General features: G+C 42.8%; 1 protein-coding gene across 1 annotated transcript in view; it reads right to left on the bottom strand.

Annotated features, from left to right (window-relative positions):
* The window catches only part of PDGFC (platelet derived growth factor C), a 174,742-nt gene extending 164,608 nt beyond the window's left edge, over positions 1-10,134 (bottom strand). Inside the window, exon 1 of the mRNA XM_090288991.1 lies at positions 8,913-10,134. Coding sequence (XP_090145117.1) covers positions 8,913-9,030 — 118 coding nt within the window. The 5' untranslated portion in view covers positions 9,031-10,134. The remainder of the gene's footprint in view (positions 1-8,912) is intronic.
* Between the last annotated feature and the right edge of the window lie 2,283 nt (positions 10,135-12,417).

The following is a 12,417-nucleotide window of genomic DNA, read 5'->3' as shown; positions in this document are numbered from 1 at the left end:
ATATCTTATCACAAGCAATAAGTAAACAAGTTTATCTTCCTATGAAAAAGGCAAAACAATGTTGAAGTCCCAAGACCAAAAAGAGATCTTCAAAGACAGTCTACCATTTTAGTCAACACCATGGTCTTACTTTAATCAGGACCTACATCCAGATCCATTCAGCAAGTATTTATTGGGTACACACAATGTGTGAATCCATGTTCTGGGTTCTGGAGCTCCCATAGAAAGCAAGTAAGACACAGTGCACGCTCCCAGGGGACTTACATTCCATGAGGGTGTTGGTTGAGATGGGTTCACAATTAATTAATTACCACCAAGAGTAATATCAAAGAATAATAAGTGCTATATAGTTAATTAACCTTGACGTGATAGTGAGGGCTGGCTAATCTAGACTAAATGGTCAGAAAAAAAGACCTTACTGAAAAGGAGATTCATCTAAGCTAGATGACAGGAAGGTGAAACCTACGCAAAATCAGCTGATCAGTGTTGCCCACAGAAGCAGGAATGACTGAGAGTTGCAATTCAGTGCCATGTGTGCCATGTCCCCCTTCCCCATCTCACATATCCTTAAGGAGCTGGACCCAAAGAGGCTGCAAGAAGGAGGCTGAAAAGAGCTGATACCCTTCCTTAGTCCATGTCCTTCCAGACACAGGCATACCAACTGAAATTCAAACACTAAAGGTGCCCATAAGTGACAGGAAAGAGAAGTCTGAAAGAAAATAGCAGTTGGAGGCAGTAGTGGAAAAATAATACATAGTAGTTGTTTAATAACTGAGTTATATAGAGACACCCTGGTTATGTATAATGCTTCCAAATAAAACGCTCAGTAACACCAAAATTAGACTAAGTAAATGAAATGACTTTTATTATCACTTCCACTGTTTGGGTTGATACAAATAGAAATCTATGAAGAAAATTTTACCAGTCTTAAAAATATTTGCTGAGGAGACTTCTGGCCAAGATGGAGGCCTAGGCTGACACACTCCATCTCCCTCCACAACTAAGAAGAAATACAACTACCGCAAAACCAGAAATAACCAGAAGTACCAGAAAATAAATGGAAGTCCAACGTATGAAGTTAAAAAGAAGTGGTACTCATCCAGACAGGTAGGAGGGACGAAGCAGGGGAGAAGAGTTCAAGCTGTGCTGTCCGTGGCAGCAGCAGCAACAGAGGCAGGACAGCGGTAAGCACAGACACCTGTATTTAAGGGGAGGCAAGAAGCGCCTGGGGAGCACCCCCAGCTGCAGAACAGACTCGTCAGCTTGCAATTCCAAAGCTGGGGAAGGCAGACCTCCATTGCCTTGGACTGTGAGGCCCAGAGGGTGCAGGGATGGAGGAGGAGGCTCCCGGTCTCTCAGCAGAGAGTAAATGGCAGGAATCCATCTTGGACCCCCACCCCCAGCAGAAAACACCACAGCTTGGTGAGATGGGGTGCCCGGTTGTGACGAGTGCACAGGACTCCACCCCTTATAGCGTAGGACATGTTCCAGCCCTGCCCAGGAAGCAAAGGTAAACACAAAATGGTCAGGATGGCACAGATCATGATAAAAATCCTGGTGATGCAGCTGACCAAACAGCAAATATCAAATCTAATGGAGGAGCAGATAGGAAATCTTTCTGAGGCTCAGTTCAAAGCTTTGGTTATAAAAATGCTTACAGACCTAACAGCAGATCTTAAACAAGATGGGAAAGGAATGAAGGCTAGTTCTGCTGAGATGACAAAAACACATATGAAACTAGTGGTGAAGGAAAGAAAGCCATGGATCACATCAACAAATTGGAACATAGGGAAGGAACAAACAGTCAACCAGTGCAGAAAGAGGAAACGAGAAGTGAGGAAAAGGAGGAGAGACTCAGAAACTTATCAGACAGCTATAAGCGGGCTAACATCTGAATCACAGGGTTGCCAGAAGGTGAAGAAGAAGAACTAGAAATTTAAAAAATTATGTGAAAAAATAATGAAGCAGCACTTCTCTCACTTGGGGAAGGAAATAGACTTACAGGTCCAGGAAGCACAGAGAGTTCCAAAACAACTGGACCCAGGGAGAACCACACCAAGACACATTATAATCAAAATGTCAAAAATTAAGGATAAAGAGAGAATCTGAAAAGCAGCAAGACAGGAGAAGAGAATTACATACAAAGGGGTCCCAATAAGACTATCAGCTGATTTCTCAAAAGAAACTCTGCAGGCAAGAAGGGACTGGAAAGAAATATTCAAAGTAATAAAAAGCAAAAACCTACAACCACTATTACTCTATCCAGCAAAGCACTCATTCAGAAGGGCAGAGAAAGTGCTTCCAGGACAAAGTAAAACGGAAGGAGTTCATCAGATCCAAACGACTGTTATATGATATGTTAAAGGGACTTGTTTAGGAGAAGGAGGATCAAAACTATGAACATTAAAATTAAAATTGTATCACAACAACCAACAATAGAAGCTAGGAAACTGAAACAAAGGCAGACTAAGTAGGCAACGAGAGTGGGAAAAGAATAATAGGTATGGGGAATATTTTGAGGGAAGGTCAGTGGGGAGGGGGAAGGGGGGAAAGGGAGGGAGATGGTAAAGGAATTAAGAAGCATAGTAGGAGGGAATGGGGTAGATAGGAAGATGTTGAGAAGAACTATATGCACAACCAATGGGCAAAGACTAAGGGGGCGGCATCTGGAGGGGGGGGTCACTGGGTGGAGGGGAACAAAGGAAAAAAGATTGGGACAACTGTACTAGCATAAACAATAAAGCATATTAAAAAATAAAAATAAAAAATAAAAATAAAAATAAATATTCGCCAGGGGTGGGGTGGGGAAATGCAGAGATTATGAAGCCATTAATTCAATTATAATTTATTTAACATATATCACATTATCATTAGAATTCTGTTTTCACAAAAAAAGTGTAAAAGTGTGTAAATAAAACAGAATTTTATCAGTACAAAGGCAGAAAAACATGGAGTGGAAGAGAATAGAAAGAAAACATGAAAGAAACAAGATTCATGAAGGATGAGATAAGAATAGACAAAGCTAGGCAGACCCATCCACTCTGGGAATGACAACCAGGGCAACAGCTAAAGAGGTACCTGACTCATACAGAAGTAGGAGAGGCATCTGGAAGAGGGGCGAGTGCTGAGCGGTGACATTGTTCCCTCTCAAATCTCTCCACCATGTACAGCACCACAACGTGGTAAAACAGGTCACCCTGTACTGATAAATCCCTACGGCTTCACCTCTTACAACATAACAGGAGCGACAGCTCTACCTAAGACACAGGCAAACAAACACAGGAGCCTGTCAAGATGAGGAGACAGAAAAGTATACCCCAAAAGAGGGAACAGATCAAGGTTCCAGTGGGAGAACTAAGTGATGAGGAGATAGCCAACCTAACAGATGAGGAGATAGCCAACTTAACAGATGCAGAATTCAAAACACTGGTGATAAAGATGCTCATAGGCTTTACAGATAAGCTTAAGTACGGCAAACGCATAAGAGAAGAAGTGAAGGCTATGCTAAGTGAAATGAAGGAAAATGCACACAAAACCAACGGTGAAGGGAAGGAAACCAGGGTTCAAATCAATTATTTGGAACATAAGGAAGAAAAAACAGTCAAACAGTACAGAATGAGAAGACAAGAATTGAAAAAAATGAGGAGAGGCTTGGGAACCTCTGGGACAACTTTAAACATACCAACATCTGAATCATGGGATTGCCAGAAGGAGAAGAGGAAGAGCAAGAAATTGAAAACTTATGTGAAAAAATAATGGAGGAAAACTTCCCAAATTTTGTGAAGGAAATAAACATACAAGTCCGAGAAGCACAGAGAGTCCCAGGCGAGCTGGACCAAGAAGAGACCATACCAAGACACATCATGATTAAAATGTTGAAGGTGAAAGATAAAGAGAGAATCTTAAAAGCAACAAGAGAGAAGTGGAGAGTTGTCTACAAAGGGGTGCCTATAAGGCTATAAGCTGATTTCTCAAAAGAAACTTTGCAGGCAAGAAAAGCAAGGTCCTACAACCAAGATTACTCTATCCAGGAAAGCTATCATTTAGAATGGATGGGCAGATAATGTGTTTCCCAGACAAGGTAAAGCTAAAGGAGTTCATCATCACCAAGCCATTATGATATGAAATGTTAAAGGCACTTATTTAAAAAAAAGAAGATCAAAACTATGAACACTAAAATGACAACAAACTCACAACTATCAACAACTGAATCTAAAAAATAAAAACAAAATCCAACTAAGCAAACCAAAATAGGAACAGAATCATAGGTATGGGGACCATTTGGAGGGTTATCAGCTGGGAGGGGGAAGGGGGAGAAATGGGGAAATGGTGCAGGGATTAAGAAGCATAATCAGTTGATACAAAATAGACAGGGGGAAGTTAAGAATAATACAGGAAAGGGTGAAGCCAAAGAACTTATATGCATGACCCATGGACATGAACTAAGGGGGGTGAGATTGCTGGAGGGAAGGGGGGTACTGGGCAGAGGGGAGGAAAGGGGAAGAAAAAAAAAAAGAATAGACAAAGCTAGAACTTTGGTTCCTGAGACAGAGCTCTTCAAAACACTTTAGTATGGGACCCTAGCATCTTGCAGACCTTTGTACTTTCTGATTACCTTTTAGAAGTAAATACTAATTATATCTGATTAAATGTAAATAAAACAGTTGGTAGGGGAGAGAAAGTTACCATAAAATAGAACGGGGCTTTTTTGTCACCTATTGTAAAAAATATATATATTTATCATTATATAATGACACTTTACTTCTTCAACTTCCTCAACTATCTCAAACAGAGCAGAGAGCCAGGAGGAAGTTGCTTTTTGTAAAAAAATAAAAAAGCCTCTAATAACAAAAATAAATGTCACAAAGGTCACAGACTACAACTTACAGACTAACTGACAGGGAAGTCCCTTTTGTCCTTGGTCAGAGCCTGTGTACTCTTGGATGCCATTCTAGGAACTGTATGATCTGTTTCTCAGTAAAACACAGCTTTGGAGCTGCCATCAAAAAAGGGTTAGGCGGGGCAGTGGAGGGTGGGGGGCACAGTTTTGTGAGATACGAAAACATGGGCAGTAGGAGAAGGAAAAAGCTAGCATTGAAAAAAAGAAATAGAAAAGCCATAAACACAAGGTGCGTGTTCTCAAAAAGGCATGACTAGGGGGCCCCTTTGTCTCCCAAGTAAATGGCCTATAGACAGGCACAAACGTCCTTAAGGAAAAGAGCACACACAATAAGTGATGTTTATAAGGACAATCCTAACTAACAGAGGGCATTCCAAATCTTCACTCAAAATGGTTAAAGAAAATAAGAACACTAAGAAGCATGTTTTGGGTCTGTGGGTAAATTAAAATCACTCACCAATAGTGCAAGGTAGATGAGGCCTTTACTCCATCAACAACTTCAAGGTGTACATTTGAACTATATGCAATAGATTAAGTAAGCCTTAGATCATTTTGGTTTTTGATGTACATGATTCTTTCTGCTGCAACTCAGAATACCATCCAAGAAGTTACTTATTTCATGGTAGGCACTTAGTAGTCTAAAATGAGTGCACACAGATGATAGTAATATTACCCCTGGTTGTACAGAAAGTATAGACCAGAAACCCAACATAAGTAAGTGTTCTTATCTTTCATCTCCTCCTTTAAGCTAAATCTGGAGACCATTGGTTTATACATGAGACTTCAGGATTGGAAGTAAGGTTAAGAATCAATGACATAAAGACAACTTATAACGTCAGATGATAAAGCTAGTTTCACAGTCAAGTGGCAGGAATCGCAATACAGTGTTTCGTCAAAACCCAGGTAACTAACAACAGAATAAACAACACTGATCCCTCAAAACTAATTTTGAAGCACCTCCACATGTTCCAGTCCAAATCCAAATATGTGACATTGGCTATAACAATCAGGCTTTATTTATAACACCTCTTTTGTTCTCTCTCTTTTTTATTATTAGTTTCAAGTGTAGAGCATAGTGGTTAGACAATGATATACTTTACAAAGTGTGCCCACCCCTCTATATTTCCAGTACCCACCTGGCACCATACAGTTATTACAATATTATTGACTGTATTTCCTATGTTGTGCTTTACATCCCCATGACTATTTTGAAACTACCTACCTATACTTTCCAATCCCTTCACCTTTTTTCACCCAGGCCCAAAACCTCCCTCCCCTATGGCAACCATCAGTCTGTTCTCTGCATCTACCAGTCTTTCTGTTTTTGTTTGTTCATTTATATTGTATAACACCACTTGAGATACCAAGTTAATATTGAAACTGAGCAGATCTGGAGATTTTATTGAGTCAACATAATTTGAGACTTTGGAATGCTCCAAGAAAGAGAGTATCATTGGGGAGGAGCCCTTGAAAGAAGGAATGCACTATAATCATAAAAGATCAATGTGGTCATTTCACATTTAGCACTTAAAACACCTTTCACAAAATAATTCGATGCACAAACTGAGTGAATAGCACTTTCTACGTGACATCTTCAGGTGGGTTTGTACTTACAGAATTAATAATCTAAATTGAGAAGAGCAATAATTCAATAAAAAAGCAATCATAATTCAATATGAGGGCAAAAAATACCCACATAAAAGAATGGAAAATTTGAAAGCCACAAAAAAGAAGAGGTTCTAGGAAACATATTCACATTCCAAGGGGATCTTCTTTAGCACCTACCTGTTATCCTCAAATCTTGGAAACTTGAGGGATGAAAATCAACCTGAGCATGTGCAGGAAAATAGCTCTATACTGCCCCCTAGTGCTGGGCTGTTCCACTTCTTTTTAGGCTAAAAACTACAAGGTGAGTAGTTCCCCTACTTCTAGTTACTTCCTGCTGCCAGCCTCCTCAGAGCTAAACATAGCCCAATCCTCTGCCCACAGATTAGGAAACAACCAGGCTATTTTTAGCATCATGCATCTTAGGAATGGCAATGGCCCAGCCTCTGATGACAACAGAATGTGTGTGGCCTGGCTTAATGAACTCACCTCTCAGAAGGGTGTAAACCTACTCCATAAAGTGGCCAATGGCCACTTGAGAGCTCTGGGGCCTATTACTAAGTGATCAAACTATGTGGATCACAAGAAATAATGACATGGAAAGGACAAAGAGAGGCACAGCAGCAAAGGGAATCAGGAAGATGACAGATGCCAGGACAGGCTTGATAAGTCAGAGCAGTAGAAGAAATGATATGGGACAGGAACAATAAAAAAATAAAAGTCAGAAGCTAGGAATGTTGGGCATTGTCATTCAGGAGACACTTGTCTAGGAAGAAGCAATATTTTGAACTGGACATTTATTTTACATGAGAAAGAACAAAGGTTGGTCTGATTTGTTTCCTGCCAGGGTACAGCTGGTGCTGTAGCTCCTTTGATCACTTTCTCCCAGTCCTCTGCAGCTCCCATGATTAGAGATAGATCCCTTGGCTTCCTTTGATCAGCAGCTCAAGCAGCCTGCAGGTGCCGTGTGCCATCATATTAGCAAGTTGTAAGAAGCAACCACATTAACATTGTCTGATATATGTGACACCAAAGATTTCTGCACCTATAACAAATACAAATAATGTGTACAAAGGTCCTAGGAATCCGCATTTAATCTATTTTTGCACTCTAGGACTTCCGGTGCTCTCTTAAAGATGAATACTTTAGAGAGTTTAAATTCAAAGTTAAAACTTGGAAGCACCCCAATACATAAAGAAAAAGTTACTGTGACTTATAAACACAGTACACACCATTCTGATTTCCTAGGTATGCTGTTTGTGTTCATTTCGCCTGGTTAATGAAGTGACAGCATTCTTGCACTCGCAATGGATGACATATAAAGCACTAAACACATGTACATTTCTTTTCAAATAACATTAAGAACCACCACTTGTAAACAGGGTGTTTAATATTCTAATTTTAGACAGCCTACATTAACATTGCGGTTTCATCTGCAGTATAAAATTTCTATTTACAAAGTATTCTCAAAAATGACTTCATAATGGTAGATCAAGAGAAAAAGAGTTTAGAAATTGAATGATGTAAATCATATGGGTTCAGAGGCTAAGCAAATTACACACCCTGAAACTGCCCTTGGCTTTATGAAAGGAGCCTTTCTCCAGCTCTGTGCAATCCCAGCCCAAGGGAACTTGCATCTGAGAGTTTTCTAAACATTTCAGGTACACTTGAAAGCTGAAAGTAATTCTCATTTCCTATGCAGGATTAAGTCGTTTCCCGCACACACAAAATAGCAGTCATTCACCAACACATATAAAAACACACCACCAGAAAGGTAAGAACTTCAGAGTACACACAAAGGCATGTTAAAAATAAAAAAAATTAAAAATAAACACAAGAGAAATACATTTAAAAAAATTCTCCCTAAAAGCGTCCACTCGGCCTCTTGACCTCTATATTTCCTATCTACTTACTGATTGATGTCTTTCCACTTAAAAGTGCTTCAATTAATGCGGCTGATACATTTCCTGAAACAGCCCCCTCCCGAATTAAAAAAAAGGAAGAAAAAAAAAAAAAAAAAACCACCTGAGTAAAGTCAAACATGCCAAGACTCATTCATTTTGGATTCGTTTTTAGAGGCAGTTCTTGAACTTAAACTCTGGCAATGAGAGGTCCTGCAATGTGCGTTTGAACTTCACGATCGCTAGCAGAAGGTCCCCTCTCGAGCTGGGGCTGCAGTGGCACTTCTGTTGCCCTGTTAGAGCTTTGTGGCAGCTCCCGAAGTTGCAAAGTGCACGCACGTAACCTCCAAAAGCCCGTGCCCATGAACACAGCGCGCCTTTGCATGGATACAGAACTCTTACACCCTCGCAGGCTGGTGCACATCACACACCAACGCACAATGCCAATATAACACACACAGACACAGCGAGACACGAGAAGGGGGAGAGTGGGGGGAAAGACTCACCGTTCTGTTCCTTGTTGCTGGAGAACTGGAATTTACTACTCAGGTTGGACTCAGCCTGAGCCCAGTGTCTCTGGCCGGCCAGGGCAGATATCAGCAGGAGAAGCCCGAAGAGGAGCATTTGGCTGACTGGGGCGAGAGCTCACTCGCAGCGGGCACTTGGGAAGCAGCGACTCCCGAGTCTCTTTCACCACCGCCAGGGGAAGGCTGCACTGGAGTGGAAGCTCCGAGCCTGCTCTGGCAGCAGAGAATCGCAGGGTAGTTTCCACATAATCCCATCCAAAACTTTTTCCTAGAGCCCTCTTCTGTGTCTCCAGTTTTTGAAAAGGATCAAAGCAAAACCTGGACCTGAACCAGTTTCCCAAGGTTTAAACAAATCCTGAGCTGTGCCGAAGTGGTGGGGGTGGGGGTGAAGTCGAGGGAGGAAAGAAGGGGGTGGGGACGCGGGGGAGCCGGGGAGCGTGAAGAAGTTCACCAGCAAGTTGCTGGGAGCACCTGTCAGTTTGGGGGACAGGACGGAGGCGAAATCTCAAGGGTCGCTCGAAGACAGCCTTGAAGCCAAGTTGACTGGGAGCACTTTCTGATCAATCACAAAGCTGCCAATGGATGCTGGCTCTCCGGGCGCCCTTCTCCCCCGCCCCACCCCCACCCCCGAAGGGGGAGGGGGAAGAAACAAGGCTAGAGCGCCCCTGCGGGTCCCAGGGCAGTGGAGCCGGAGCGGGCGGGAGGTGTTGGGGGGGACTCCGGGCCGAAGCCGCCCTGGGCGCGGGCAGAGGGAGACCACTTCCCAGCCCCGTGTGCAGCCTGCGCCTGGCCCCGACCACCGCAGCACGGATCCCGGCACCTGGCTTAACTTTTCCGCGATCAAAGTTCACCTTGTTTGGGGTGCTTTCCTCGCTTCTCAAAGCCCAGGGAAATTCGGCAGGTCCAGTCACGGCGGGGCTCCTGTAGTTTCTGGCACTCTCCCCCCACTCCTCGGGCTCCCTGCAAACCACGGGGCTCCGTGCTGCGTCTTGCTTCTCCGCACGGGGTAGGGAGAGAAGGCCAGGCTGGCCAAGGCTCCAGCTTGTCCCCTCCCCTTCTCTACCTTCCCCCTGCCGGCGGAGTCGGGAGGAGGGGGCTGTGGGCCCAGCCCCGGCGTGAGCCCGCTGAGAGCTGGGAGGCTGAGCCACGCTCCTGCAGGCAGCCGGACGGAACGGGTGGGGGTCGCCGCCTGAGGGAGGGGCACCCCCAGGTCGCGTTCTCTGGCACTGGTTAGGGCCACGAAGTGGCTGTCCAACAGGTGCTGGCGCAGTCAGGGGTTACCACGGGGCTCCTATGGACAGGACCCAAAGGGTCCCAGAGAAGAATGCAGTCAGAGCAGTGGCCCCTGGCTTCCTTTTCACAGGCGCCCCGAACCCCAAGTAAAGAGCAAGATGGTGAAGGGTGCTGCAAAAGCAAAAAGAAGTGAGGAAGAACTTTCTGCAACTCTCCTTCTTCCCCGCCCCCTGTGGCCGAGACTTGTCATTAAATTCCAAGGGGATCCCCATTCCCAAAGGGCTTGGCCAGAGTTTCTGCGCCAAAGGAAGAATGAACATTGGAATTCCAAGATTTCCCTCTAGTGTCCAGCTCTCTGAAGTAAGGTGGATAAAGCAAAAGTAAAGACAAACGGCCAAAATAATAACATTCATTGACTGGACAAACACTGAATGCCTATGAGTCCAACACTGTCCTAGGAGCTGGGACTGTAGTAGTGAAAACACAAAGTTTGCATTCTAATTGGGCTGCACTAAATTAACACCAAGCAAATCAGAAATATCACCCAACCTCTGGTTAAGTCGATGCAAACAACTACCAGGAATGGTCCTCCAGAAAGGATGGGAAGAAAGGATATATATGTTGAAATAGGGGTGGAGCCCCAACATCTCTTTTGTAAGGAGTTGTCCTTCCTGACCTTGTAAGGTCATCTACTGAGTACTGAGGAGAACTACCCTGGAAAGGAATCTAGGGATGCTTAGGCAGGGGCCTACTTCTGCAGGACCCAACCAATAGCTGACCCTTCCTCAGTCTTGCTGAAGATGCCAAACCTTCTGACACCTACTGAGACCAACTAAACTCACCTCTCTGCTTGTACTATCCTAGACCTCTTCTTTTTTCTCTTCTTAGAATTCTTCTATGCTCAGCTCCAATTTGAAACCCTTCTTCATCTACCCCATTCATGTGCTCTTATGCTTTTGCCATTTCTATCTTGACAGGTAAGTAAATAAACAAGGCCCAGTCTTTGACGTTAAAGAGCTTGCAGTTTATAGGGCACAGCCTTGCTATCTTATTCACTTTTGCAGCTCTTCAACATCCATGTTTGCACAATAAGATTCAAAAATGTTTTGTAGATTTGTGAGGGAGAGTGGGAGTGTTTCCATTTTTTTGACTTGTTATATAAAAGACATGTTTCCTAAATGCCTTTTCATCTGTAGTCATGTGCCGCCTACCAACCAGTATTCATCTGAGAAAGGAGTCATTAGGTGACGTCATCATTGTGTGAACATGATCGAGTGCACGTATGCAAACCTAGATGGTATAGCCTGCTACATACCTAGGCTGAATGGTAGAGCCTAGCGGTAGAGCCTATAAGCCTGTATAGCATGTTACTGTCCAAAACAACTGAGATTAAATCAGACACCAGAGAAAATGATGCAATCAAGAAATGCAGTAAACAGGAGCTATGGCGCTGGTGCGCTTATAGCACAGCATGCTTCGTGATAAACTTGGTTTTTGTAAACGGAAAGATGAAACTCTAAAATACTGATAAAAGTGCAGTGTGGTAAATACATAAACCAGTAACATAGTCACTTATTATCATCAAGTGTTATGTATTGGACATAATTTTATGTGCTACACTATTATATGACTGTTAGTACAGTAGGTTTGTTTATAGCAGCATCACCACAAATACGTAATTGCATTTTCCTACGACTTTACAACAGCTTCCATGTCACTAGACGATAGGAATTTTTTAGCTCCATCATAATTTGTCATATATCTAGTCCATAGTTGACCGCAATATCTTTATGCAGTGCATGACCTATTTGTAATAAAACTAATTATTCCCCAGATTTTCTAATTTTATAACTTTAAGTTTTTAATCAGGATTTTTCTAAACAAGACTTTTGTATGTCCATCTACTTGAGTTTCTTGACCACCCATGTAGAATGTGTGTGTGTGTGTGTGTGTCTACAGATAAAATCCATTTGTTCTTAGACGATTATAAGGATGATGACTACTCTTTATTTTGTATCATTTCATATTGGCTAGAATAGTGCCTGGCCCAGGGGGGGGATAATAATAAACACTCTTGACTGACTGACAGGTTTCTTTATTGGAGTCACCTGAAATTTCAGCAGAAGGTCGTATTTGAAAAGTTACAGATGATCTAGAATAATAATCCATCTCTGCATTTTACCTCATTCATTTTCTACAGACTGATTTGGCAATACCCTTATAAGTAAAGCCAGCCATGACCTCCAGACAA

This window comes from Furipterus horrens, unplaced genomic scaffold, assembly GCF_987537825.1.
Source record: "Furipterus horrens unplaced genomic scaffold, mFurHor1.1.pri manual_scaffold_10, whole genome shotgun sequence".
In the NCBI taxonomy this organism is placed as follows: Eukaryota; Metazoa; Chordata; class Mammalia; order Chiroptera; family Furipteridae; genus Furipterus; species Furipterus horrens.
The sequence above is the reverse complement of the archived record's forward strand: the minus strand, read 5'-3'. Positions and strand labels throughout refer to the sequence as shown.